The sequence below is a fragment of the Ranitomeya imitator genome, chromosome 2, assembly GCF_032444005.1.
Source record: "Ranitomeya imitator isolate aRanImi1 chromosome 2, aRanImi1.pri, whole genome shotgun sequence".
In the NCBI taxonomy this organism is placed as follows: domain Eukaryota; kingdom Metazoa; phylum Chordata; class Amphibia; order Anura; family Dendrobatidae; genus Ranitomeya; species Ranitomeya imitator.
This window is the reverse complement of record NC_091283.1, coordinates 780,422,999-780,450,453: the sequence shown is the minus strand read 5'-3', so window position 1 is coordinate 780,450,453 and position 27,455 is coordinate 780,422,999. Positions and strand designations below refer to the sequence as shown.

The following is a 27,455-nucleotide window of genomic DNA, read 5'->3' as shown; positions in this document are numbered from 1 at the left end:
CCGCCACATAGTCCGTCATTACTCAGCAGCAGGTTCCATCTCTGCTTGGGCTGCGAACGCACCTATACCATCTCTCTTATAATTTGGTGTGTTCCGCTTGCCCTAACAGTGATAAAACCTATCACATTGATTAAAATAAAAAAAAGTAAATTAAGCCCCCTTTATCGCCCCCATAGGTAGGGACAATTATAAAATAAAGAAAATATATTTACTTTTATTTTTCCACTAGGGTTAGGGCTAGAACTAGGGTTAGGGTTAGGGCTAGGGTTAGGGCTAGGGTTATGGTTAGGGTTAGAACTAGGGTTAGAACTATTATTAGGATTAGAATTAGGGTTAGATTTAGGGTTGGGGTTAGAACTAGGGTTAGAATAAATAATAATAATAATAATAATAATAATTAGGGTTAGGGTTATAACTAGGGTTAGGGTTAGAACTAGGGTTAGAATTAGGGTTAGGGTTAGAACTAGACATAGGGTTAGAACTAGGGTTAGGGTTAGAACTATGGTTAGAATTAAGGTTAGGGTTAGAAATAGGGTTAGGGTTATAAATAGGATAAGGGTTAGAACTAGGGTTAGAATGAGGGTTAGAATTAGGTTTAGGGTTAGAACTAGGGTTAGGGTTAGAATTAGGCTCTGTGCACATGGTGCGGATTTGGCTGCGGATCCACAGCGGATTGGCCGCTGCAGATTCATAGAAGTTTTCCATCATGTTTACAGTACCATGTAAACCTATGGAAAACCAAATCCGCTGTGCCCATGGTGCAGAAAATACCACGCGGAAACGCTGCATTGTATTTTCCACAACATGTCAATTCTTTGTGCGGATTCCACAGCGTTTTACATCTGTTCCTCAATAGGAATCCGCAGGTGAAATCCACACAAAAAACACTGGAAAGCCTTTTACCTGCGGATTTTTCAAAAATGGTGCGGAAAAATCTCAGACGAATCAGCAACGTGGGCACATAGCCTTAGGGTTAGGGTTTGAATTAGAGTTAGGGTTGGAATTAGGGTTAGTGTTGGAAATAGGGATAAGATTAGGCTTCTGGTTAGGGTTATAGTTAGGAATAGGGTTAGGGGTGTGTTGGGGTTAGGGTTGAGGTTAGTGTTGGGATTAGGGCTAGGGTTGGGATTAGGGTTAGGGTTGGGATTAGGGTTAGTTGTGTGTTGGGGTAAGGGTTGTGGTTAGGGGTGTGTTGGGGTTAGGGTTGTGATTAGGGTTATGGCTAGAGTTGGGATTAGGGTTAGGGGTGTGTTGGGGTTAGTGTTGGAGTTAAAATTCAAGGGTTTCCACTGTTTAGGCACATCAGGGGTCTCCAAATGCAACATGGCGCCACCATTGATTCCAGCAAATCTTGGTTCAAAAAGTCAAATGATGCTCCCTCCCTTCCAAGCCCCGATGTGCACCCAAACAGTGGTTTACCTAAACATATGGGGTATCAGCGTACTCAGGAAAAATTGCAGAACACTTTGGGAGTCTAATTTCTCCTGTCACCCTTGGGAAAATAACAAAATGGGGGCTAAAAAATTATTTTTGTTGGGAACAAATGATTATTTATTTTCACGGCTCTGCGTTATAAACTTCTGTGAAGCACTTGGGTGTTCAAAGTGCTCACCACACATCTAGGCAAGTTCCTTGGGGGGTCTAGTTTCTTAAATGGGGTTTCTTTTGGGGGGTTTCCACTGTTTAGGTACATCAGCGACTCTGCAAATATAACATGACGCCCGCAAACCATTCTATTAAAGTCTGCATTCCAAAACGTCACTACTTCCCTTCCGAGCCCCGACGTGTGCCCAATCAGTGGTCCCCCCCACATTTGGGGTATCAGCATATTCAGGTCAACCTGAACAACAACTTTTGGGGTCCAAGAGTGTGCAAAGCAGTCATCAAAGCAAAAGGTGGCTACTTTGAAGAACCTAGAACATAAGACATAATTTCAGTTGTTTCACACTTTTTTGTTAAGTATATAATTCCACATGTGTTAATTCATAATTTTGATGCCTTCATTTTGAATGTACAATTTTCACAGTCATGAAAATACAGAAATGAGAAGGTGTGTCCAAACTTTTGGTCTGTACTGTATATATATATATATATATATATATATATATATATATATATATATATATATACAGTGGGGCAAAAAAGTATTTAGTCAGTCAGCAATAGTGCAAGTTTCACCACTTAAAAAGGTGAGAGGCGTCTGTAATTTACATAATAGGTAGACCTCAACTATGGGAGACAAACTGAGAAAAAAAAATCCAGAAACTCACATTGTCTGTTTTTTTAACATTTTATTTGCATATTATGGTGGAAAATAAGTATTTGGTCAGAAACAAAATTTCATCTCAATACTTTGTAATATATCCTTTGTTGGCAATGACAGAGGTCAAACGTTTTCTGTAAGTCTTCACAAGGTTGCCACACACTGTTTTTGGTATGTTGGCCCATTCCTCCATGCAGATCTCCTCTAGAGCAGTGATGTTTTTGGCTTTTCGCTTGGAAACACGGACTTTCAACTCCCTCCAAAGGTTTTCGATAGGGTTGAGATCTGGAGACTGGCTAGGCCACTCCAGGACCTTGAAATGCTTCTTACGAAGCCACTCCTTCGTTGCCCTGGCGGTGTGCTTTGGATCATTGTCATGTTGAAAGACCCAGCCACGTTTCATCTTCAATGCCCTTGCTGATGGAAGGAGGTTTGCACTCAAAATCTTACGATACATGGCCCCATTCATTCTTTCATGTACCCGGATCAGTCGTCCTGGCCCCTTTGCAGAGAAGCAGCCCCAAAGCATGATGTTTCCACCACCATGCTTTACAGTAGGTATGGTGTTTGATGGATGCAACTCAGTATTCTTTTTCCTCCAAACATGACAAGTTGTGTTTCTACCAAACAGTTCCAGTTTGGTTTCATCAGACCATAGGACATTCTCCCAAAACTCCTCTGGATCATCCAAATGCTCTCTAGCAAACTTCAGACGGGCCCGGACATGTACTGAGTTAAGCAGTGGGACACGTCTGGCACTGCAGGATCTGAGTCCATGGTGGCGTAGTGTGTTACTTATGGTAGGCCTTGTTACATTGGTCCCAGCTCTCTGCAGTTCATTCACTACGTCCACCCGCGTGGTTCTGGGATTTTTGCTCACCGTTCTTGTGATCATTCTGACCCCACGGGGTGGGATTTTGCGTGGAGCCCCAGATCAAGGGAGATTATCAGTGGTCTTGTATGTCTTCCATTTTCTAATTATTGCTCCCACTGTTGATTTCTTCACTCCAAGCTGGTTGGCTGTTGCAGATTCAGTCTTCCCAGCCTGGTGCAGGGCTACAATTTTGTTTCTGGTGTCCTTTGACAGCTCTTTGGTCTTCACCATAGTGGAGTTTGGAGTCAGACTGTTTGAGGGTGTGCACAGGTGTCTTTTTATACTGATAACAAGTTTAAACAGGTGCCATTACTACAGGTAATGAGTGGAGGAAAGAGGAGACTCTTAAAGAAGAAGTTACAGGTCTGTGAGAGCCAGAAATCTTGATTGTTTGTTTCTGACCAAATACTTATTTTCCACCATAATATGCAAATAAAATGATAAAAAAAACAGACAATGTGATTTTCTGGATTTTTTTTTCTCAGTTTGTCTCCCATAGTTGAGGTCTACCTATGATGTAAATTACAGACGCCTCTCATCTTTTTAAGTGGTGGAACTTGCACTATTGCTGACTGACTAAATACTTTTTTGCCCCACTGTACATGTTGTGAAAAAATGTTTTTTTCATACTTCTTCTCTTGTAGTAGTCCAACATTAGACCTGTACATGTCACTCAAATATAGCTGTCATAAATAACTTTCCACTAGCCAGATTGTTATACTCATATGCACATGTGCAGTAATATTAAAAAAGATTATTGATAAAGCTCACCTCACCCCATGCAATATATGCAGGTTTTGCAGTATTGAAGCTCGAAGTGAATACATTTTTTGTTGAAAATTCGGGATCTTGATTGAATTTGCATTTTAAAAAGTTTGATCATCTCTCTACTTGCATATTTTATTTTACATCAACTTTTGTAGTTTATCTCTAAAAGGAACCTTTACTAAGTTTTTCTGGTCTTGTGCCCATATTAAAAGTCATATGGAAGCCACCTATAGTAGAGAAATCAGTTGCATTTTACTATAATTAGTTTTGGAAAATACATCTAATATGAAAGGCAATGGATAATTGAGAAGGTGGTGTAACAAGAAGAAAATTGAATACTTAAAAATACAACAATAGATAGAAAATATTGCCTGTTTTTGATGACACGTAAGAATGGAACTAGCCTATAATATTTGTTGTGATTGTTGTGACAATAACTTACTTTATTTTGTGGAAATAAAAGTGGTGAAATAGAAAACTGGTTAAAATGAAATTTGATTTTTTTAGTATCGGGAAAATAAACCTGTCAAATGAATCAATTTGCATTAAAACTTTGTTTTTTTTGTAAATTTCACCCTAACAGGTTGTCTCTCCTGCATGTTCCTATATATTTCTTAGTTTTTCACAAATCATATTGTATCAATAAACAATTCAGAGGTAATTATTCCTTTTTACGTACTTCTTCTGATGACATACATAGAAAATTGGAGGCATGTGGAAAATCTTAAAATTGACCTCCCCGGAAAGAAAAAACGGGTGCATTTTACCCCTTGACATCTCTTCTGTGACCATGATGTCTGATAGCAATACAATTTCTTTACAATGAGAAGTCCTGTACAGTTTTTTACTAAGGCAATAGAGTCAATTCAATTTGCGTTTCATTTCACCTCTATTTATAGTTTGTACTACTATGGCCATCTGCATTAGTAACTGGGTTCAAGTGGTCCTCCCGGTATTTGCAAGCAGATGGAAAGTGACCGTTGCAGTCAATCACATGTTTAAGCCGTAACATCCCATGCTTATGCTTTTGGCACTACTGGTCAGTGATGAAAGCTATGCCAATATGATGGCTTGTGACTGATGATGTCATCAATTGGCTGCATTGGTAATATATGGGTTGCATTAGTGATGGATTATAAGGAAAAGAAGAGGAAGCTTTTAGAGATGAGCTCATCGGTCTGTGGAGGGTAAACTTTGAATTGAATCACAGGTCCCCACAAACTTTAACACTTTACAATTCAGATTGCAAGGATTATAAAAAAAATGCCTAATGACTTTTTACACACGGCTAAAGACACAGAAAATGGGGTATTGGCATCAAATGCAGCTATGCAGACTTCCCAATAATAATCTGCAGCTATACATCACATCACTACTATTCCAGACAATCAGTATGGAATATCATTGCCAATTTAACAGGTGGGGGCTGGCCAAGCAGTGCCATTTTAGGCGTTTGCAGCTTAGGGACAGGAGGTCAGAGCACATAGTTCATTCCACGTAGGGATGGATAAAGGCCTGATCTGATTGTGGTCTACAACTGCAGTGCTGATTTATAAGATTGAAAATGGAAGTAATAATCTAAGTCTGTGAATACTTTTCTAAAGATTCAAGTTATATATGGAGGTGCTGTAGCTAGATAGTCACTCCTTGTGACTATGAGTTGATTGATCTTTAATATACTTCAGTAATATCACGTTAATAACAGCCTTTTTTTCCTATTTGTCAAATATTGCAAACAAGGAGGTCAATGTTAAACTCCTTACTGCTAACTTTGCTACTAAACTAAAATCCTGAACTCAAGGCTTGTGTGTCACAGAAATTTTGCTTCTTGGATTTTGAGGCAGTAAAGCCATTTCTTTTTAAAGCCAAAAGAAAAATCTCCATTATCCTAGAAATTTTAACACAACCATTTAATTACCTATGAAGTGTGTAGGTTGCAAAAAATAGTTGTTATTTGCACACTATTCCTTTTTGCAATAGTCTAACATTAGATCCACAGATTCTTCCTGAATACTGCTGTTGGTTAGTATTGGTTATTATCCGTTTTCCCATAGCTAGCTAGGCTGATGTCACTTGGTCATGAATAAGTCTTTGATTGCATTGGAGAACTCAAAATAGTTAAATTGCAGTTGTAGATGACTGAAGAGTTTTATACGTATAATCTCTGGTCTATGGTACTATTTTTAGAATTACTATTGGTGGCAAATTTATTCACCACCAAACTCTTTTCGGAGGAAAATTCAGCAAAGCTGGTAAATTTGAATTTCAAATTAAAGGCCCAACTCTAGTAGTTATGGTTTCTTTTTCTTTCCTAATATTTCTAGCTTTTTTAAATATAAAAATATGGAAGAGTTTTGTGTGTTTTCTTAGCTGATTTGTGTCCTGTACAAGAATCCACATTCAGTGGATCCAGGATTTTTTTTCTTTCCAAGTGATGGTTATTCTATTGCTGTAAGAGCCTTCTGATGCCCATTATTTTTCTTCTTTTGCATTGTAAAGTGTCCCCTAATTAAACCATTGATAAAAAAAATATGTTTCAAAATCTTCCAGGCATCCAACCAGACGTTTGACATTCCGCTAACCCTGTCTGGAGCAGTGGTATTACGAAAGAGATTGAATTATGAAGAAAAGAAGAGATACTTTGTCATAGTTATAGCTAATGTAAGTACATTTTATAATATAATATGACTACACATGCTAGATTTACTTTATAGACAAACAGTGTAAAATTTTTTATTCTTTCTGCTCCCACTATCCCATTCTAAGCTTGTTTTTCACCTTCTTCATACTAACCATGGCCTTTAACACTCTTTGACATGCAATTACTTTCTAACAATCTAAATGCATGTTCTGGTGGAATGACAATTCCTACAGATGCTGAATACTGTCTGTATAATAATGACTTGTCAATTGCAGACTGTATATTGGTTGTCACTTGTGGTACTGTATGCTTTTTGATATGTCAGCACAAGCTAGTGTGGAATATATTTTGAATATATATTGGATCATTGCATCTGAGCTTCCCTCTTGGGACTAACATTCCATTACAATAACAGTATGATGGCTTGTTTTTTTTATGAATAAATTGTCATTTTTATTGGCATCATTCTGGGGTATATGTTATTTATTGATTATCTTTTATTACATGCTTTGGAGAGGATGGAACTTACTGTAGATCTGTAATTGTTTTTACTTTAGTTCAGGCTATTTGTGTGAAGGAAATTTGTTTTTCTAGATTTTTCTAGATTTAGGCAGGCGTGGAAAACATGCTGCAAAGTAAGAATGCTTTCAGAAGTATAAGAGTTAAGTTTTCATCAATTAACAAATTGTAAAGTGAATAAATAAAAGAGAAATCAAAGTCAAATTAGTTTTTTTGTGACCACTTTTTGCCTTCAACCCCTTCCCAACATTTGACATACATATAGGTCATGATGGGGAAGGTGTGGCCTCACTACAGTATACAATTACATCAAGGTGAACATGCGGACATACGAGGCACGACTGTATGATGACCATAGGGAGCTTAGCTTAACTGACAGCCGAGTTCTTGCAGCAACTACCAGGACTGGATCCAACACTGTCCCTGCATTCTTAACCCTCTAAATGATGCAATCAGTATTGTTCACTGTATTTAGAATGTTTTGAGAGTGAAAGGGCTTAAACTCTCCCTCAAAGATGGGATAACAAGGTGCCAGTGGTTTTTATGGCAACTTGAGACTATACAATGGCCTCCAGGTCTGCCTGATATGGTGACCTATTGAAACCGGTCAAATAGAATAATCCAATTTAATTGACATAGTAAACATAATATTAAGCAATAAATATCAACCAGAAATCATATCACCTAGAGAAATCACTTATAAAATTATAAAACATCTATATTTTATTTTGTCCTTCAAAATAGTAAAGTTCACAGAAAAACGAAAAACTGTCACAGAAAATATTAACCAAAAAATGTAGAGGACAAGAGAAGTCCACTGCCAGCTATTGGAATTAGCAATCCCAAAAGTCAATATTAACCCTTGAAATGGGTCTTGCACATAATTTAAAATAGGAAGCCAAAATAGAAATTCAATTTGCAACAATAAACTACATTTTATAGTATTTGTTTTAATAGATATGTTTATAAAATGAATGCATAGCATATTTCATAGCATTTGCCACTCACTACTACAAAGCAGAGAAATTCATTTGGCGTTGTGAGAGAAAAGGATTTTCTCTTTATAGAAAGTACCAAGTTGGCCTGGATAAGCTTCTAGACCATGAAGTGCTGTGCTGGTGATATAAATATGCAAATATGCATATTTTAAGTAGCCTCCTCAGAGACAAAGAGGAACTCAGGTTCTCCCTATTATAAGTGGCAGTCTTAAATGTCAGTATCGACCCTTTAAACCCTTAACAACGAGCACCATACAAATATGGGGCTTTTTGGAAGAGTGTATAGAGCGGGTTCAGGTTCTGAGCTTGCCGCGTTCTTGGCAGAAAAAGCCTGTGTTTTCCAGCCATCATCTGCCGCTAACACCTGCAGGTGAAGCTGAATTCTGCCAGCTGTTGTAAACTTATGTGAAATGTGAGCGGTGTGTGCTGTATGTGTCTGATAGGTGAGCGGTGTGTGCTGTATGTGTCTGATAGGTGAGCGGTGTGTGCTGTATGTGTCTGATAGGTGAGTGGTGTGTGCTGTATGTGTCTGATAGGTGAGCGGTGTGTGCTGTATGTGTCTGATAGGTGAGTGGTGTATGCTGTATATGTCTGATAGGTGAGTGGTGTGTGCTGTATGTGTCTGATAGGCGAGTGGTGTGTGCTGTATGTGTCTGATAGGTGAGCGGTGTGTGCTGTATGTGTCTGATATGTGAGTGGTGTGTGCTGTATGTGTCTGATAGGTGAGCGGTGTGTGCTGTATGTGTCTGATAGGCAAGTGGTGTGTGCTGTATGTGTCTGATAGGTGAGTGGTGTGTGCTGTATGTGTCTGATAGGTGAGTGGTGTATGCTGTATATGTCTGATAGGTAAGTGGTGTGTGCTGTATGTGTCTGATAGGCGAGTGGTGTGTGCTGTATGTGTCTGATAGGTAAGTGGTGTGTGCTGTATGTGTCTGATAGGTGAGTGGTGTGTGCTGTATGTGTCTGATAGGTGAGTGGTGTGTGCTGTATGTGTCTGATAGGTGAGTGGTGTGTGCTGTATGTGTCTGATAGGTTAGTGGTGTGTGCTGTATGTGTCTGATAGGTTAGTGGTGTGTGCTGTATGTGTCTGATAGGTTAGTGGTGTGTGCTGTATGTGTCTGATAGGTGAGCGGTGTGTGCTGTATGTGTCTGATAGGTGAGCGGTGTGTGCTGTATGTGTCTGATAGGTGAGTGGTGTATGCTGTATATGTCTGATAGGTAAGTGCTGTGTGCTGTATGTGTCTGATAGGCGAGTGGTGTGTGCTGTATGTGTCTGATATGTGAGTGGTGTGTGCTGTATGTGTCTGATAGGTGAATGGTGTGTGCTGTATGTGTCTGATAGGTGAGTGGTGTGTGCTGTATGTGTCTGATAGGTGAGTGGTGTGTGCTGTATGTGTCTGATATGTGAGTGGTGTGTGCTGTATGTGTCTGATAGGTGAGTGGTGTGTGCTGTATGTGTCTGATATGTGAGTGGTGTGTGCTGTATGTGTCTGATAGGTGAGCGGTGTGTGCTGTATGTGTCTGATAGGCAAGTGGTGTGTGCTGTATGTGTCTGATAGGCGAGTGGTGTGTGCTGTATGTGTCTGATAGGCGAGTGGTGTGTGCTGTATGTGTCTGATAGGTGAGTGGTGTGTGCTGTATATGTCTGATAGGTTAGCGGTGTGTGCTGTATGTGTCTGATAGGTGAGTGGTGTGTGCTGTATGTGTCTGATAGGTGAGCGGTGTGTGCTGTATGTGTCTGATAGGCGAGTGGTGTGTGCTGTATGTGTCTGATAGGTGAGTGGTGTGTGCTGTATGTGTCTGATAGGTGAGTGGTGTGTGCTGTATATGTCTGATAGGCGAGTGGTGTGTGCTGTATATGTCTGATAGGTGAGCGGTGTGTGCTGTATGTGTCTGATAGGCGAGTGGTGTGTGCTGTATGTGTCTGATAGGTGAGTGGTGTGTGCTGTATGTGTCTGATAGGTGAGTGGTGTGTGCTGTATGTGTCTGATAGGTGAGTGGTGGGTGCTGTATGTGGCTGATAGGTGAGTGGTGTATGCTGTATGTGTCTGATAGGTTAGCGGTGTGTGCTGTATGTGTCTGATAGGTGAATGGTGTGTGCTGTATGTGTCTGATAGGTTAGCGGTGTGTGCTGTATGTGTCTGATATGTGAGTGGTGTGTGCTGTATGTGTCTGATAGGTGAATGGTGTGTGCTGTATGTGTCTGATAGGTTAGCGGTGTGTGCTGTATGTGTCTGATATGTGAGTGGTGTGTGTTAGGACTAGCGGAAAGCACCAAATATTAATTAGAGGCAATATAAGATGCGTTCGCAGGCTGATATGTGAGCGGTGCGTCCTGTATGTGTCTGATTGGTGACTGTTGCATGCTGTATGTGTCTGATATGTGAGTGGTGTGTGCTGTATGTGTCTGATATGTGAGTGGTATGTGCTGTATGTGTCTGATATGTGAGTGGTGTGTGCTGTATGTGGCTGATATGTGAGTGGTATGTGCTGTATGTGTCTGATATATGAGTGGTGTGGGCTTTATGTGTCTGATAGGTGTGAGAGTTGTGTGCTGTACAGTATGTGTCTGATAGGTGAGCGGTGTGTGCTGTATGTGTCTGATATGTGAGTGGTGTGTGTTAGGACTGGCAGACTGCACCAAATATTAATTTGAGACAATATAAGATGCGTTTGCAGTCCTGGTCTACTGTGCAGAAAAGACACCTGCTGCTCGGTAATGACGGACTATATGGCGCTATTAAGAAAAGACACACACAAGTTAACTTCACCCGATATGAAGGAAGTGAACCCTGTTGCATCACAAGGCTGCGATACCGCACAGAGAGCGCAAGCAAGGAGTCACAGAACTCTGCCTCAAGACTCAGGGTAAGAGTTCCTCTAGATCTCTTGTGCTCGACACTGCTACGGTGGTGTCAGGGAATAAATTAAACAAAAGAGTGTGTGCAGCGCCGCTCTGGTGGACGCCACTAACTACCCTAACTTGGGCAAGAAAAGCACACTAAAAAGTGCAGGGCACCGCACTGGCGGTCGTTGCCAATAGACACTGTCTCTTGTGTTAATTGTGTGGGATCGCACTGTCAGGCGCTAGGTAGCTCCACCATTCGCGAGCAGCCAACAACTCTAGAAAGGGGAATGATTCGGAACACACACATGTTAACATGTTTACACTAGCGCATGGCCGAGCGGCCATGCGAACCTTTTATAGTAGTAGCTTTCCGGGACCTTCCTGATGGTCCAATAGGAGTTGCAACAGGACTTGAGCATGTGACCCCCGACCTCCAATGGGAGGTTGTCCCGTGGGCATGCTCAGTATGGGAAAAACAGGACTTAGCCCCTGAAACCCTTGCTCGCTGCTGATCAGTGCTGGCTACAAAGGCAGAACCTGGAAAGGCAGCAGTACCCAAGTGCACAGTATCAGCTTGAGCCAGACGCTGGGATCGATGTCTCCGCTCAGCAGGTTCCACTGTGGCTGGAGGAGAATGGGAGACCACAGTGGATATGGTTCGAGATTCCCCCCCCTGTGCAACGGCGGGAACTCGACACCTAACATTTCCCCTCTCCTGGGGCCACACTCCTTGGGCCTAACTACGTTCAAAGGCTGCAATGAGCAGCAGAGCCTGAATGTGCTCCACAAGTTCCCAGGGTCTGTCCCCTGGGCAGTAACTCTTCCAGTCCACCAGATAGTACTTTTTGCCATGTACCACCTTGCACCGCAAGATAGAATTTACCTCGTACTCATCTATGGACGAACCCGATATCCCAGCAGATGACTCAGAAAACCGGGACATATAAACGGGCTTTAAGAGGGACACATGAAACATGTTGGTGATACCCAGGCATGGAGGAACAGCCAGACTGTAGACCACAGGGTTAACCTAGGCCCAAAACTATTAACTGGATTAGATGCAGTAAAAATAGAGATACACAGGCGGTATAGTTAGTTTCACAGGCGGGCTACTCTGGTGACGTGCCTACACTGCTCCTAGGCCCAAAAATATTAACTGGGTTAGATGCAGTAAAAATTTAGATACACAGGCGTTGTAGTTAATTTCACAGGCGGGCTACTCTGCTGACGTGCAGACACTGCTCCTAGGCCCAATATCATTAACTGGATTAGATGCAGTAAAAATAGAGATACACAGGTGGTGTAGTTAGTTTCACAGGCAAGCTACTCTGCTGACGTGCAGACACTGCTCCTAGGCCTAAAACTATTAACTGGATTAGATGCAGTAAAAATAGAGATACACAGGCGGTGTAGTTAGTATCACAGGCGGGCTACTCTGCTGACGTGCAGACACTGCTCCTAGGCCCTAAACTATTAACTGGATTAGATGTAGTGAAAATAGAGAAACACAGGCAGTGTAGTTAGTTTCACAGGCAGGCTACTCTGCTGACGTGCAGACACTGCTTCTAGGCCCTAAACTATTAACTGGATTAGATGCAGTGAAAATTGAGATACACAGGCGGTATAGTTTGTTTCACAGGCGGGCTACTCTGCTGACGTGCAGACACTGCTCCTAGGCCCTAAACTATTAGCTGGATTAGATGCAGTGAAAATAGAGATACACAGGCGGTGTAGTTAGTTTCACAGGCGGGCTACTCTGCTGACGTGTAGACACTGCTCCTAGGCCGAAAACTATTAACTGGGTTAGATGCAGTAAAAATTGATAGTCATCTATGTAGCCTGCCTGTGAAGCTAGCTACACCGCCTGTGTATCTCAGACAATGTTACTAGCCCAAAAGGATTGGCAGAGCTAGATTACACCAAATGCTGTGACAAACACTTGCACAGCACTGGCACAGACCTGCCAGGCAAACAGTGCTATGAACTGCTGTAACCTACCCTGAAAAGAGCTGATATTACAACTAGTCCCGACTCCTCCCGACTCCCTAAACCTATCTCTCTGACAATTTGCTTCAAAAAAACACTCTTAGTCTGTATAGCGCCCACAGCAGCAGCGGTGCCATCTAACACTAAGCTGCAGCAGTGAGGAAATGGTGGTGATGGGGCAAATGGCTGTTTCTTATAGGGCAAGGACATGTGACTTAAGCAGCCAATGACACATGCCGTTGCTTGTGTGTATCACATGCACATTGCTTTGTGTGTGTGCACTGCTGATAGGCTGAGAGACTGCACTGCCCCACTGTAAATGCGGGAAAGAAAAAAAAATGGAGATCAGCCTTATTTCAGCACAGATCTATCCCCCACCCTCCCCGCACACTATACACTGAAACAGTCTATTAAGAATGATAAACAGTTTTAATGTGCAAATCAAGCTAGGCTTTTGGTGAACGAACAGTTATCGAACAGAAACTTGAAAAGCCAAATTTTAAGCTAATTGTTCGGGTTCGTCGAACGACTCAAACACCGCCCAAAACAGCTCGAATTTGAAATTGGCAAACAGTTCGACTTGAAGACCGCTCATATCTATTCACAATATCATGCATATGTTCTCACACCTTTCTCCACAATACTCTCCTCCTCTTGCCTACATATTCAGTGCAGCAATCTCAAATTGCTTTGTATATTACTCCTCTTGATCGACATTTGTTGAAATGATTGATGGAATATACATCCCCTGTTGTATATCTTTTGAATTCCTTTCCAGGTTAAATAGCTCTTCAGCTCTTACAACTACCCCGCTAAAAATAGTCTTTTGTCCGAGTGCCAATCAAAAACTTAGTAGTAATGGGCTGATAGTAGATATTGACCAACCTGTCTTTAAGAGACCTACTTCTTCTGTAAGTAATTTGTGGTTTTGGCAATATGTTGTCTTTTATAACCTCATCAATCAGTAAAATGGGCCAATTCCATTGAAATATCTCCCTCAATTTTTTTTCCATATTAGAGTACCTTGTAATATTTCAGAAGGTATTCCTGTTAGGGTTGGCGTAACGCACCGAATAAATATATATTGAATAGTAGGTGTGTTTGCACATTTAGTAGATAGCGGTACTATATGGTGGTATAAGCGAACTCTGTTACTTCACAGAGACGCTTGAGAAAAGAGAACGCTGTGCCCTGTTACCCTCACAGGGGAACAGCTAGCAAATAGAGTCAACATTGGTCATGCAGTCAGCAAAGCTTACACACAACTCCTCACCGGAGGTCCCGATATTCTAGGGGCTTATTTCAGCCAGGCCCTGAATCCACTCACACAAAACTCCTCACCGGTGGTGCCAGTATTCTAGGGGCTTATTTCAGCCAGACCCTGAATCCACATTCAAAAGACTACACTGGCGCAGAGCACATAGCTTTAGTTGATACTAATGCATGGCTATGCGGCCATGCAAACCTTTTATGGCTGCAGCAACTTTAGGACCTTCCCAGAGGACCAATGGGAGTTGCTCCAGTACCTGAGCAACTTCAGGACCTTCCTAGAGGACCAGAGGTAGCTGCTGCAGCACCGGAGCATGTGACCCCTGACCTCCAATGAGAGGCCTTACCTTGGGCATACTCAGAAGGGGAAAAGCAGGACTTAGTCCCAGAGATGTCTGCTCGCCACTGACCAGTACTTGCTACAATGGCTGAGCCTGGAAAGGCAGCAGTAACCTTCCACACAGTATCAGGCTGAGTCAGACGCTGGGACCGACGTCTCCGCTGAGCAGGCTCCACTGTGGCTGGAGAAGAATGGGAGACCGCAGCGGAGATGGCCCAAGATTCCCCCTGTGCAGAGGCGAGAACTCGACCCCTAGCATATTCCCTTGTTTTTCTCTAGGGTTTGGGGTCAACAACTGTCTTCATTCCCTCCCTATAGGCCTCTCTATGGAACCCTATTGAGGTATCCCCTTTCTAGGAATCGTTCCTTGAGGTCATCAGCCTGCTACTTAAACATGACTGGATCAGAACTGTTTCTGCAACTTCTCAAATAATGCTCTTTAGGCATCCCCCTCTTGAGAGAGATGGGATGGTTAGAGTCCCATCCCAAGAGAGAGTTTGTAACCGCGGGTGTCATAAATGTACTGGTTACCAATTCACCCCACTCATTCTTTTGAATTAGTACATCCAGAAGTGCTAATTTGGTACTTATGTGAGAAAAAGCGGCAACACTCACCGGTCCTGTGTGGTCCAAGTTTTTATTATTAAAACACATACATGGTATCTTCACGGCATCGGGAAACAGACGGAAGAGGAGGTGAGCAGGATGTGACTACGGCCGTTTCGCGCCGACGATAGCGCTTCCACGGGTCTAAGGAGCAGGAGCAAGACGCGGGTCTAAGAAGGAAGGTGAGGGGAAAGAGCCCCTCCTCTCCTCCAGATCCCCGCCCCCTGCACCTACAGACAAGGTGATCATACGTGACAGGTGATTTAAAAAAGAGCCGGGATTGATCCGGATCATTAACACCATAGCTCCAAGTTAAAAACATAAACAAAGAGATACAAGACCCCAGCGGCCAGCACGGGCGTGAGGATCAGATGTGACAATACACATCCCATCCTCTTACAAAATGCAGTAAGTCAATCGCATAATATCAAACACATTTACAAGCGTTGGGATAATACCAATACTCCAACACGAAAAGGCAAAGCGTCCAACATACACGAATTGCAGCACATAGAAATCCGACATATAGCGGAATCAAACACCTAGAAACATAACATATCACAAAAAAACAGCCATATCAATTTTTTCGTTTAAGCCTGCTGGACCAACCGCACGCGTGCGCAGGATCCATTGTGCCTCCTTCCTCAATAGCAGTTTATGCACATCGCCCCCTTGTGCTGGGACGACCACCTTCTCGATGCCTGCAAAAGTAAGGACATCCGGGTCCCCTCGATGGGTATCCCTGATATGCTCGATTAGCCTCGGTGCACCTATGCCAGTCCGAATAGACCTGTAATGTTCTCTGAATCTAGTGCATAAATGTCTAATGGTTTTACCAATATAATACCTCTTACAGGGACAAAACACCACATACACTACATAATCGGTCTTACAAGATATAAAATGCTGGACGGTATGTTTTATAGGCCCAATGTCCAAAGACCGTCCAGTTAAGTGCTGTTTGCATGAGAGGCAATGACCACAATGGAAATTTCCTTTAGGAATGCACTGTTCCAACCAATTAGATTTCGGGTTGGAAATACGATTCCGCACCAGTACATCCCTAATTCGTGTGCTTCGTCTATTAGATATAAGCGGCCCTTTTGCCATATAAGCGGCCCTTTTTGATCTCTATCACCTGCCAACACATGCCAGTGTCTCCTGATCGAAGCTCGGATCTCACTGTCCATAGGACCAAAGCGAAAACAAAAAGAAAACCGCTGGCCCCCAGGAACTCCACCACTATTCGTCCCAGACCACCCATGTCCAGCCACCCGCTCCACTGCCCCTTGTAACACCCTGTCGGGGTAACCCCTAGCCCGTAATCTCTCACATAACTCGCCAGACTGCCTCTCAAATCCTGACTGTGTGTTATTAATCCTTCTCGTCCGGAGAAGTTGGCTATAAGGCAGTGAGCGTTTTGTGTGTATAGGGTGGAAGCTATCGAAATGTAAGACAGAATTGGTGGCAGTGGGTTTTCGATGGACCGAGGTGCAAATATCCCCATCTTGAATTTTTACTGCTACGTCCGAGAACTCTAGATTCTCTCCCCCAAAAACGGAGGTAAAAGACATCCCCATAGAATTCAAATTCAAATAATCTACAAAGGAATGAAAGCTATCCTCTGTCCCATCCCATACCAGGAATACATCGTCCACATAACGAATGAAAACTTTGATGTGTTTAAGAAAAGGGTTGTTCACGGAATACACGTAAGTATCCTCAAAAACTGCCAGAAACAGATTGGCGAAAGTACATGCAGCCGGGGTCCCCATGGCAGTCCCGGTGGTCTGAACATACCAGGTATCTAAAAACGTGAAAGCATTATGGGTTAGAATGAACCTTAACCCATTGCATGCAAAGTCGATGAAAGTCGGACTCTTATCAGTGGTGTCCAAAACACGCCTGATAGTGTCCACTCCCAACGACTGAGGGATCCTAGTGTATAAATTGACCACGTCAATGGACGCCAAGGAGAACCCCGGCTGCCACGTAAAGCCATGAATCTGTTTGAGAAAGGAGTTCGTATCCCTGGTATAGGAAGGGACAGAACGGAGCAAGGGTCTGAGAAGCCAGTCCACATACCGGGACAATGGCTCAGTCAAAGAACCCACCCCGGACACGATGGGCCTGCCCGGGGGCTGGACAATGGACTTGTGTATTTTTGGTAAATAGTACCAATGGGGTCTTACCGGGAATTCTGGGAGTAATCTTTCAGCTTTTTTCTGCGTGATGACCCCTGATTCAACCGACCCCCTTAAGAAAGAGCGTAGCTCTTCTTTAAACTTATTAGTGGGATCCCCCGACAACTGTTTATACGTACACAAGTCCGACAATTGACGCCTAGCTTCCAATAAATACGCCTCCCTGGGTAGTAACACTACCTTACCGCCCTTATCGGCTGGTCTCACGATCACATCACTCCAACCAGCCATTTCTCTCAGGGCCGTCCTTTCTGCGTCGGTTAGATTATTAGGCGCTCGCTTATACACCAAAGCCTCCATATCCCTCAACACCAAAGACTCAAATACATCGACCAAATTACCTGGGGACGTGACGGGCATGAAGGAGGAAGGGACCCCCCCTGTGAATGGGGTCACCCGATTAGACACTTCTATATTGGTAGCAATATCATCATCTTCAAGGCTCAATAATAGAGCCGCGTCTCCACGCATATTAGTGAGCGTATCATCAGATGAACCTGCCATGAACCCAAGGGGTCCTACGGTACAGGATCTTTCCCCCTCCGTGCAAATGGTACTAGTGGGGCTGGAAGAAAAGGCTTAGTATAAATGAATTTTTCTTATGGCCTTGAACATATCGATCTGGAAATCAGTAAAATCAAAATCATCAGGAATACAAAAATTAAGACCCTTGGACAATAATGACAGTTGCGCGGGTTCTAAAACACGCTCGGTCAAATTTAGGACACAGTCTTCAGGTGGAAATTCCTCGCTTAGTTCTACCGCCAAGACACATTCTTCCTCTTGTGTCTCCAAGCTGGGACGTGGCCGCCGCTTCCCCCTTCGAGTTCTATTTCTAAAGGGAGAGGGCCAATACCAGCAACCGATGTCGTAGGTGGATTGTCTCTTGTCTCATTCCCTGTAGAAGCCCCTTCACTGAGGCTTGAATCGGACTCAGTGGTCAGATAGTCCTTACGGCGATACTGGTTCCGTTTTTTATTTCTCCATTTCCTATTTCGGGAAGATTTGGATGCTAATTTGGATGCATTGACTTCATATGTAAAATAAAGCCCTAGGTTATTGATATTGAGTCACTTCCACAAATTTGCCAAACTCTATTTCCCCACTTATGCATATCACGAATGCATCATCGATGTATCTGAGCCAGAGAACCACGTTGTCTGAAGATACTGTAGTTGGATCTCCAAAAACCACAGTTTCCTCCCACCTGGGATCGCAATGGATTAATATTGGTTTAATTTACAACAGGATATGATTATGATGACACATAGATCTTCTTATATTGTCTTGGCTATGTGCATTATGGATTGAATGGCATCATATTACACATTGTCTAAATGCTTTCTGTATCCATATGGGTATTTTCTTCCACAATCATGTTTACTGCTGACAATAATCATGTTTGTTGCTGACAACATACTCTATAAGGATAACATGTAATATGTGAACATTCTTTTGAAGAATGGCATAGCAGGCAGCTAGGTGTGATATTTTTTGATATCCTGTACTTACCTTGAAGTAAGTGATGAGTTCTTGTATATATCACCTTTATGGCCCAGTAAGATCACATATGACTGGGTTAAATGCTTATAAGCTTTATACTTATATGTAATTTTATAATGGTGTTATCCCTACCTGCTCATGGGTCTGTTTTGATTTAGCCAATTACTTTGGTTATTTTACAATTTTGGAATTTCTGACAAATTTAGGAGATTGTTCTTTACTATATACCCTAATATATTTACCAGTTTCAATCGTTGTCATATCACTTTTTTCACTTTTGGTTTACACATTTTGTTTTTACTATTTTAGACTTTTTCCATTGAAAGTTATAGTTCACTCTATTTTTCTATATGCTCAATAGGCTGCATTTCACATCATAACAACTGGGAGGACACATCTAGACACATAAAGCATAAACATCTCATGGCCGAGTATTTTGAAATATTGTTTTCATGTTTGTTATTTTCAAATTAGTCACAACACACCACTCTACTTAGGAAATGTTGAACTAAAAATGATAAATAAGGAAACATCTGTACTTATATACCACAGGAAAAATCTTAAGGCTGATACTATATGACTTAAAAATGAAACAGCAAGCACTATATAGAATAATATATCGTGTACTCTTCTTGCAAAGTAAACCTATGAGTGTGTTTCTCAGACACTTGACAAACCCTATAATGAAGACGAAAACCTTTATAATGGAAAAAGGTTTCAACCTGAGACAGGGATATTGCATTTTTCCCTTCATGCTTCAGAATGTTATTTTCCATACTGTGGGGAGCTGTACACTGCAATCATGTGAAAACCATAAAGTTTTTAACTTCCCATTCTTTATATAAAAGGAGTCTTCTCGAGATTTTATTGCTGTCATCCAACAGTTATCATCTCACTTAAAAAAGCAAATATGATCCTCTCTTTTCAATCCCTTCCTTTTCAATTTCGTAAGAATTATTGTAAGTGATTTTTCAAGGCTTCTTAATGTATAAAAGATTCCAGTCAAGGAAAAGCTGTGTCAACCTACTATTGTTCTCCTATTGCTCTTATCACAGGAATCAATACCCATACAGCTGGGTTACTTTGCCCTCTGTTCTCCATTTCTGAAGTCTAATATAATATTTGCAAGCCTATAATTTTGCGTACCTTATTTTGCTATATGCTGTGATGAATTTTGTTTGTGCCAATGGTTTAGACTGATTTTTATTAGAGTAGACAGATCTAATGCATGAAACAGGAATATTTCTCATGTGTTTGTGCTTTATGTCTTTTTTTTTTCTGTGAATATGTAATGTATTTTCCATTCTGTAGGACATTGCTGTTATGGCTGTAAAAAAAAAAATTGTCCACAAAAATTGATTTTTTTCTTACACTATTAAAATATTCCCGTTCAGCAGAAAGCTTTCAATTACCATATAAACATCACAATTTCTAACATTGCACCATTGAAGCTAAATGGAACATCATAATCACTCTTGGAAGAGTTTGGCACATATCATGGGGTAGAATAATTAACAGATAGCAAAAGATAACACTATTAGGAGCTCTATTTAATACAGATGTGATGGATACATTTTATAGGACTTAGATAGTAGAAGCTGTAGTCGTAAGTAATTGTCACCTACATAGGAATGTATTTTCTTGTGTTGCAGTGACTGCACACATAGATGTCATAAAAATAATTCTTAAAGAAGCACTTCTCTTCCTCGAATCAAAATTTTTATCCTCTTAATATATTGCAACATCATATAATATGGCACTGTTTAATACAATTGCTCATTTTGCCCTTCTATCCAGTTAATCCTTCTCTTTTTCATGATGTCTATGATATCAGGTGATTAAAAACTGACTAGCTAAATCCTTTAAAGCTGTATGTAGAAACAGGAAGTTATTTTTCCTGCATGAGTCATGATTACAACCCTTGGCAAAAATTATGTAATCACCAGCCTTGGAGGATGTTTATTCAGTTGTTTAATTTTGTAGAAAAAAAGCAGATCACAGACGTGGCACAAAACTAAAGTCATTTCAAATGGTAACTATCTGGCTTTAAGTAACACTAAAAGAAATCAAGAACAAAAAATGGGGTAGTCAGTAATGGTTACTTTTTATAACCAAGCATATGGTAAAAATTATGGAGTCACTCAATTATGAGTGAAAAAATTATGGAATCACCCTGTAAATTTTCATTCACAAAACTAACACCTGCATCAAATTAGATCTGATCATTAGTCTGCATCTAAAAAGGAGTGATCACACCTTGGAGAGCTGTTGCACCAAGTGGACTGATATTAATCATGGCTCCAACACGAGAGATGTCAATTGAAACAAATGAGATGATTATCAAACTCTTAAAAGAGGGTAAATCATCACGCAATTTTGCAAAAGATGTTGGTTGTTCACAGTCAGCTATGTCTAAAATCTGGACCAAATGCAAACAACATGGGAAGGTTGTTAAAGGCAAACATACTGGTAGACCAAGGAAGACATCAAAGGGTCAAGACCGGAAACTTAAAGCAATGTGTCTCCAAAACAGGAAATGCACAACAAAACAAATGAGGAACGAATGGGTGGAAACTGGAGCCAACGTCTGTGACCCAACTGTAGGAAACTGCCTAAAGGAAATGGGATTTACATACTGAAAAGCTAAACGAAAGCCATCATTAACACCTAAACAGAAAAAAACAAGGTTACAATGGGCTAAGGTAAAGCAATAGTGGACTGTGGATGACTGGATGAAAGTCATATTCAGTGATGAATCACAAATCTGCATTGGGCAAGGTGATGATGCTGGAACTTTTGTTTGGTGCCGTTCCAATGAGATTTATAAAGATGACTGCCTGAAGAGAACATGCAAATTTCCACAGTCATTGATGATATGGGGCTGCATGTCAAGTAAAGGCACTGAGGAGATGGCTGTCATTACATCTTCAATAGTGTTGAGCATTCTGATACCGCAAGTATCGGGTATCGGCCGATACTTGCGGTATCGGAATTCCGATACCGAGATCCAATACTTTTGTGGTATTGGGTATCGGTATCGGATACATAGAGATGTGTAAAATAAAGAATTAAAATAAAAAATATTGATATATTTACCTCTCCGGCGGCCCCTGGACTCAGCGCGGGTAACCGGCAGGCTTCGTTGTTCAAAATCAGTGCTTTTAGGACCTGAGAATCACGTCCCGGCTTCTGATTGGTAGCGGGCCGCCCATGTGACCGCCACGCGACTGACTTTCAAAGACGTAGCAGCTTGTGATTGGTCGCGGCCACGCGACCAATCACAAGCCGCTACGTCTTTGAAAGCCATTAACGCGCTCATTTTTAAAAATGAGCGCGTTAATAGCTTGCGGTGACGTCGCGGCTTGTGATTGGTCGCGGCCACGCGACCAATCACAAGCCGTTACGTCTTTGAAAGTCATTAACGCGCTCATTTTTAAAAATGAGCGCGTTAATAGCTTGCGGTGACGTCGCGGCTTGTGATTGGTCGCGTGGCCGCGACCAATCACAAGCCGCTACGTCTTTGAAAGTCATTAACGCGCTCATTTTTCAAAAATGAGCGCGCTAATAGCTTGCGGTGACGTCGCGGCTTGTGATTGGTCGCGTGGCGGTCACATGGGCGGCCCGCGACCAATCAGAAGCCGGGACGTGATTCTCAGGTCCTAAAAGCGCTGATTTTGAACAAAGAAGCCTGCCGGTTACCCGCGCTGAGTTCAGGGGCCGCCGGAGAGGTAAATATATCAATATTTTTTATTTTAATTCTTTATTTTACACATCCCTATGGATCCCAGGGCCTGAAGGAGAGTTTCCTCTCCTTCAGACCCTGGGAACCATGAGAATACCTTCCGATACTTGATGTCCCATTGATTTGTATTGGTATCGGATATCGGTATCGGCGATATCCGATATTTTTCGGGTATCGGCCGATACTATCCGATACCGATACTTTCAAGTATCGGACGGTATCGCTCAACACTAATCTTCAATAAATGCACAAGTTTATGTTGATATTTTGGACACACTTCTTATCCCATCAATTGAAAGGATGTTTGGGGATGATGAAATCATTTTAAGATGATAATGCATCCTTCCAAAAACTGTGAAAACATTCCTTGAAAAAAGACACCTAAAGTCAATGTCATGGCCTGCTAATAGTCCGGATCTCAATCCAATTGAAAATCTTTGGTGGAAGTTGAAGAAAATGGTCCATGACAAGGCTCCAACCTGCAAAGCTGATCTGGCAACAGCAATCAGAGAAAGTTAAAGCCAGAATGATGAAGAGTACTGTTTGACACTCATTAAATCCATGCCTCAGAGACTGCAAGCTGTTATAAAAGCCAGAGGGGGTGCAACAAAATACTAGTGAAGTGTTGGAGTGTTTTTTTGCTTTTCTGTTTTTCATGATTCCATCATTTTTACCCCCATAATTGAGTGACTCCATAATTTTTACCCTATGCTTGGTTAAAAAAGTAACCATTACTGACTACCACATTTTTTGTTCTTGATTTCTTTTAGTGTTGTGAATTCTGCTCTTGGGCTCCCTCCGGTGGTTATGAGTGGTAGTGCTGTGGTAGTTGTATCGCAGCATTTATCAGGTGTATCCATTTTTTGCAATTTGGGCTGGGCTATTTAAGTCCTGCTTTATCCTTTAGTCAGTGCCAGTTGTCCATTGTTTTTGGAGGATTCACATCCATACCTGGTCTCTCCTGTTCTGCTTTTCATTTCAACAAAGATAAGTTCTTGCTTTGTTTTTGCTGTCCACCTGCTGTGGACCTTCTAGTTCTGTGCATTTTCATGTTTGGAATTGTCCAGCTTTGTCTGTGAAGGATTTTTTGCAGCCAAGCTGTGTCTCTGGAGATGCAGATATACCCTCCATGTCTTTAGTCAGATGTGGTGATTTGTATTTTCTGTGGTGGATATTTCCTAGTGTTTTAATACTGACCGCATAGTACTCTGTCCTATTCTTTCTTTTCAGCTAGTATGGCCTCCTATGCTAAATCCTGATTTCATGTCTGCGTATGTTATTTCCCTCTCCTCTCACAGTCAATATTTGTGGGGGGCTGTTCTCTGCGGCTGTTTCTGCCTTTTAGGAGCTTAAACGCCGATTTACTTCTGCCCCTGTGTTGCGTCAGCTGGATGTTTCTCTTCCACTTCAGGTTGAGGTTGACGCGTCTGAGATTGGGGCAGGGGCCATTTTGTCTCAGAGGAATTCTGATGGTTTCTTGATGAAACCGTGTGCCTTCTTTTCTCGGAAGTTTTCGCCTGCGGAACCTAATTATGATGTCGGCAATCGGGAGTTGTTGGCTATGAAGTGGGCATTTCAGGAGTGGCGTCATTGGCTTGAGGGGGCCAAGCACCGTATTGTGGTCCTGACCGATCATAAGAATCTGATTTACCTCGAGTCTGCCAAACGACTGAATCCTAGACAGGCTCGATGATCCCTGTTTTTCCTCCCATTTTGATTTTGTGGTCTCATACCTTCCTGGTACTAAGAATTTTAAGGCGGATGCCCTCTCTAGGAGTTTTTTTCCTGATTCCCCTGGGGTTCTTGAGCCGGTCGGCATTCTGAAGGAAGGGGTGATTCTTTCTGCCATCTCCCCTGATTTACGACGGGTTCTTCAGGAATTTCAGGCTAATAAACCTGACCGCTGTCCAGTCCTGATAGATGGACTAGTAAAGTGATTTCTGAGGTTCATTGTTCTGTGTTGGCTGGCCATCCTAGGATTTTTGGTACCAGAGATTTGGTTGGTAGGTCCTTTTGGTGGCCTTCTTTGTCGCGGGATGTGCGTTCTTTTGTGCAGTCCTGTGGGATTTGTGCGCGGGCTAAGACTTGCTGTTCCCACGCTAGTGGGTTGCTTCTGCCTTTGCCGGTCCCTGAGAGACCTTGGACGCATATTTCTATGGATTTTATTTCAGATCTTCTGGTTTCCCAGAGAATGTCGGTTATCTGGGTGGTTTGTGACCGGTTTTCTAAGATGGTTCATTTGGTACCTTTGCCTAAATTGCCTTCCTCTTCTGATTTGGTTCTGTTGTTTTTTCAGCATGTGGTTCGTTTGCATGGCATTCCGGAGAATATTGTGTCCGATAGAGGTTCCCAGTTTGTTTCTAGGTTTTGGCGGGCCTTTTGTGCTAGGCTGGGCATTGATTTGTCTTTTTCTTCCGCATTTCATCCTCAGACAAATGGCCAGACCGAGCGAACTAATCAGACTTTGGAAACTTATTTGAGATGCTTTGTGTCTGCTGATCAGGATGATTGGGTGGCTTTTTTGCCATTGGCCGAGTTTGCCCTTAATAATCGGGCTAGTTCTGCTACCTTGGTTTCGCCTTTTTTTTGTAATTTTGGATTTCATCCTCGTTTTTCTTCAGGGCAGGTTGAGCCTTCTGATTGATCTGGTGTGGATTCTGTGGTTGACAGGCTGCAGCAGATTTGGGCTCATGTGGTGGACAATTTGGTGTTGTCTCAGGAGGAGGCTCAGCGTTTTGCTAACCGTCGTCGGTGTGTTGGTTCACGGCTTCGGGTTGGGGATTTGGTCTGGTTGTCTTCCCGTCATGTTCCTATGAAGGTTTCTTCCCCTAAGTTCAAGCCTCGGTTTATTGGTCCTTATAGGATTTCTGAGATTATCAATCCAGTGTCTTCTCGTTTGGCCCTTCCAGCCTCTTTTTCCATCCAAAATGTGTTCCATAGATCTTTGTTGCGGAAGTATGTGGTGCCTGTTGTTCCCTCTGTTGATCCTCCGGTCCCGGTGTTGATTGATGGGGAGTTGGAGTATGTGGTTGAGAAGATTTTGGATTCTCGTTTTTCGAGGCGGAAGCTTCAGTATCTGGTCAAATGGAAGGGTTATGGCCAGGAGGATAATTCTTGGGTTGTTGCCTCCGATGTTCATGCTGATGATTTCGTTCGTGCCTTTCATTTGGCTCGTCCTGATCGGCCTGGGGGCTCTGGTGAGGGTTTGGTGACCCCTCTTCAAGGGGGGGTACTGTTGTGAATTCTGCTCTTGGGCTCCCTCCGGTGCTTATGAGTGGTAGTGCTACGGTAGTTGGATCGCAGCATTTATCAGGTGTATCCATTTTTTGCAATTTGTGCTGGGCTATTTAAGTCCTGCTTTATCCTTTAGTCAGTGCCAGTTGTCCATTGTCTTTGGAGGATTCACATCCATACCTGGTCTCTCCTGTTCTGCTGTTCATTTCAACAAAGATAAGTTCTTGCTTTGTTTTTGCTGTCCACCTGCTGTGGACCTTATAGTTCTGTGCATTTTCATGTTTGGTCTTGTCCAGCTTTGTCTGTGAAGGATTTTTTGCAGCCAAGCTGTGTCTCTGGAGATGCAGATATACCCTCCATGTCTTTAGTCAGATGTGGTGATTTGTATTTTCTGTGGTGGATATTTTCTAGTGTTTTAATACTGACCGCATAGTACTCTGTCCTATTCTTTCTTTTTAGCTAGTATGGCCTCTTATGCTAAATCCTGATTTCATGTCTGCGTATGTTATTTCCCTCTCCTCTCACAGTCAATATTTGTGGGGGGCTGTCTATCCTTTGGGGATTTTCTCTGAGGCAAGATAGTTTTCCCGTTTCTGTTTTTAGGGGAAGTTAGTTCTTAGGCTGTGTCGAGGGGTCTAGGGAGTGTTAGGTATCCAAAAAAAAGAAAGAAATGTCCAGCTTCACCGAGTCCGTAAAAAAGCGATTTCTTTATTAACAAACTTTAAACATGGAGGATACAGACTTCAGCACAACCATATGGGTAAGAATCTCAACGTGTTTCTGGAGACTAGGCTCCCTTAATCATGACTGATCAGTCATGATTAAGGGAGCCTAGTCTCCAGAAACGCGTTGAGATTCTTACCCATATGGTTGTGCTGAAGTCTGTATCCTCCATGTTTAAAGTTTGTTAATAAAGAAATCGCTTTTTTACGGACTCGGTGAAGCTGGACATTTCTTTCTTTTTTTTGGATCTTGCACGCCTGGACACAGCGGGTCCGTGCTCCCGAGGTTTGGTTGCTGAATCACGGGTGAGCTGGTTTATGTTCCTTCTTACTAAGTGTTAGGTATCCCCCACGGCTACTTCTAGTTGCGCTGCTAAGTTCAGGGTTTGCGGTCAGTACAGGTACCACCTTCTCCAGAGTACGTCTCATGCTGCTCCTAGGCCATCAGATCATAACATTTTAGTGTTTCTTAAAGCCAGAACGTTGCCATTTCAAATGACTTTAGTTTTGTGCCATGTCTGTGATCTGCTTTTTTAATTCAAAATTAAACAACTGAGTGAACATGCTTTAAGGCTGGTGATTCCATAATTATTGCCAGGGGTTGTAGAACTACAATTCTACCTCACTGCAAGTCTATGGCATGGTAGAGGAGCAAAGCAGCTTGGTCAGGAGGTTTTGAGGGAGATTACTTATGCAGGGAGAAGAGACTTCCTGTTTCTACATAGAGCAGATGAAAGAGAAGACTTAACTGGGTAGAAAGGCAAAATGAGCAATTGTCAGTGAACAGTGCAATATAATATGATGACTGCAATATATTAAAGGGTAAATCTTTAATGGGAGGAGTGCTTCTTTAATATTAGCAAAGCTAGAGATTTTCATAATTGTAGGTGAAGTTGGTGTTGCTTTTTAGGAAAGGACATTTGTCCATATGTATGAAG

The 27,455-nt window shown here is 42.2% G+C and overlaps 1 protein-coding gene across 1 annotated transcript in view; it reads left to right on the top strand.

Annotated features, from left to right (window-relative positions):
• The window catches only part of PCDH15 (protocadherin related 15), a 2,320,333-nt gene that overhangs the window by 776,790 nt on the left and 1,516,088 nt on the right, over window positions 1-27,455 (top strand). Inside the window, exon 8 of the mRNA XM_069753541.1 lies at window positions 6,456-6,566. Coding sequence (XP_069609642.1) covers window positions 6,456-6,566 — 111 coding nt within the window. The remainder of the gene's footprint in view (window positions 1-6,455; window positions 6,567-27,455) is intronic.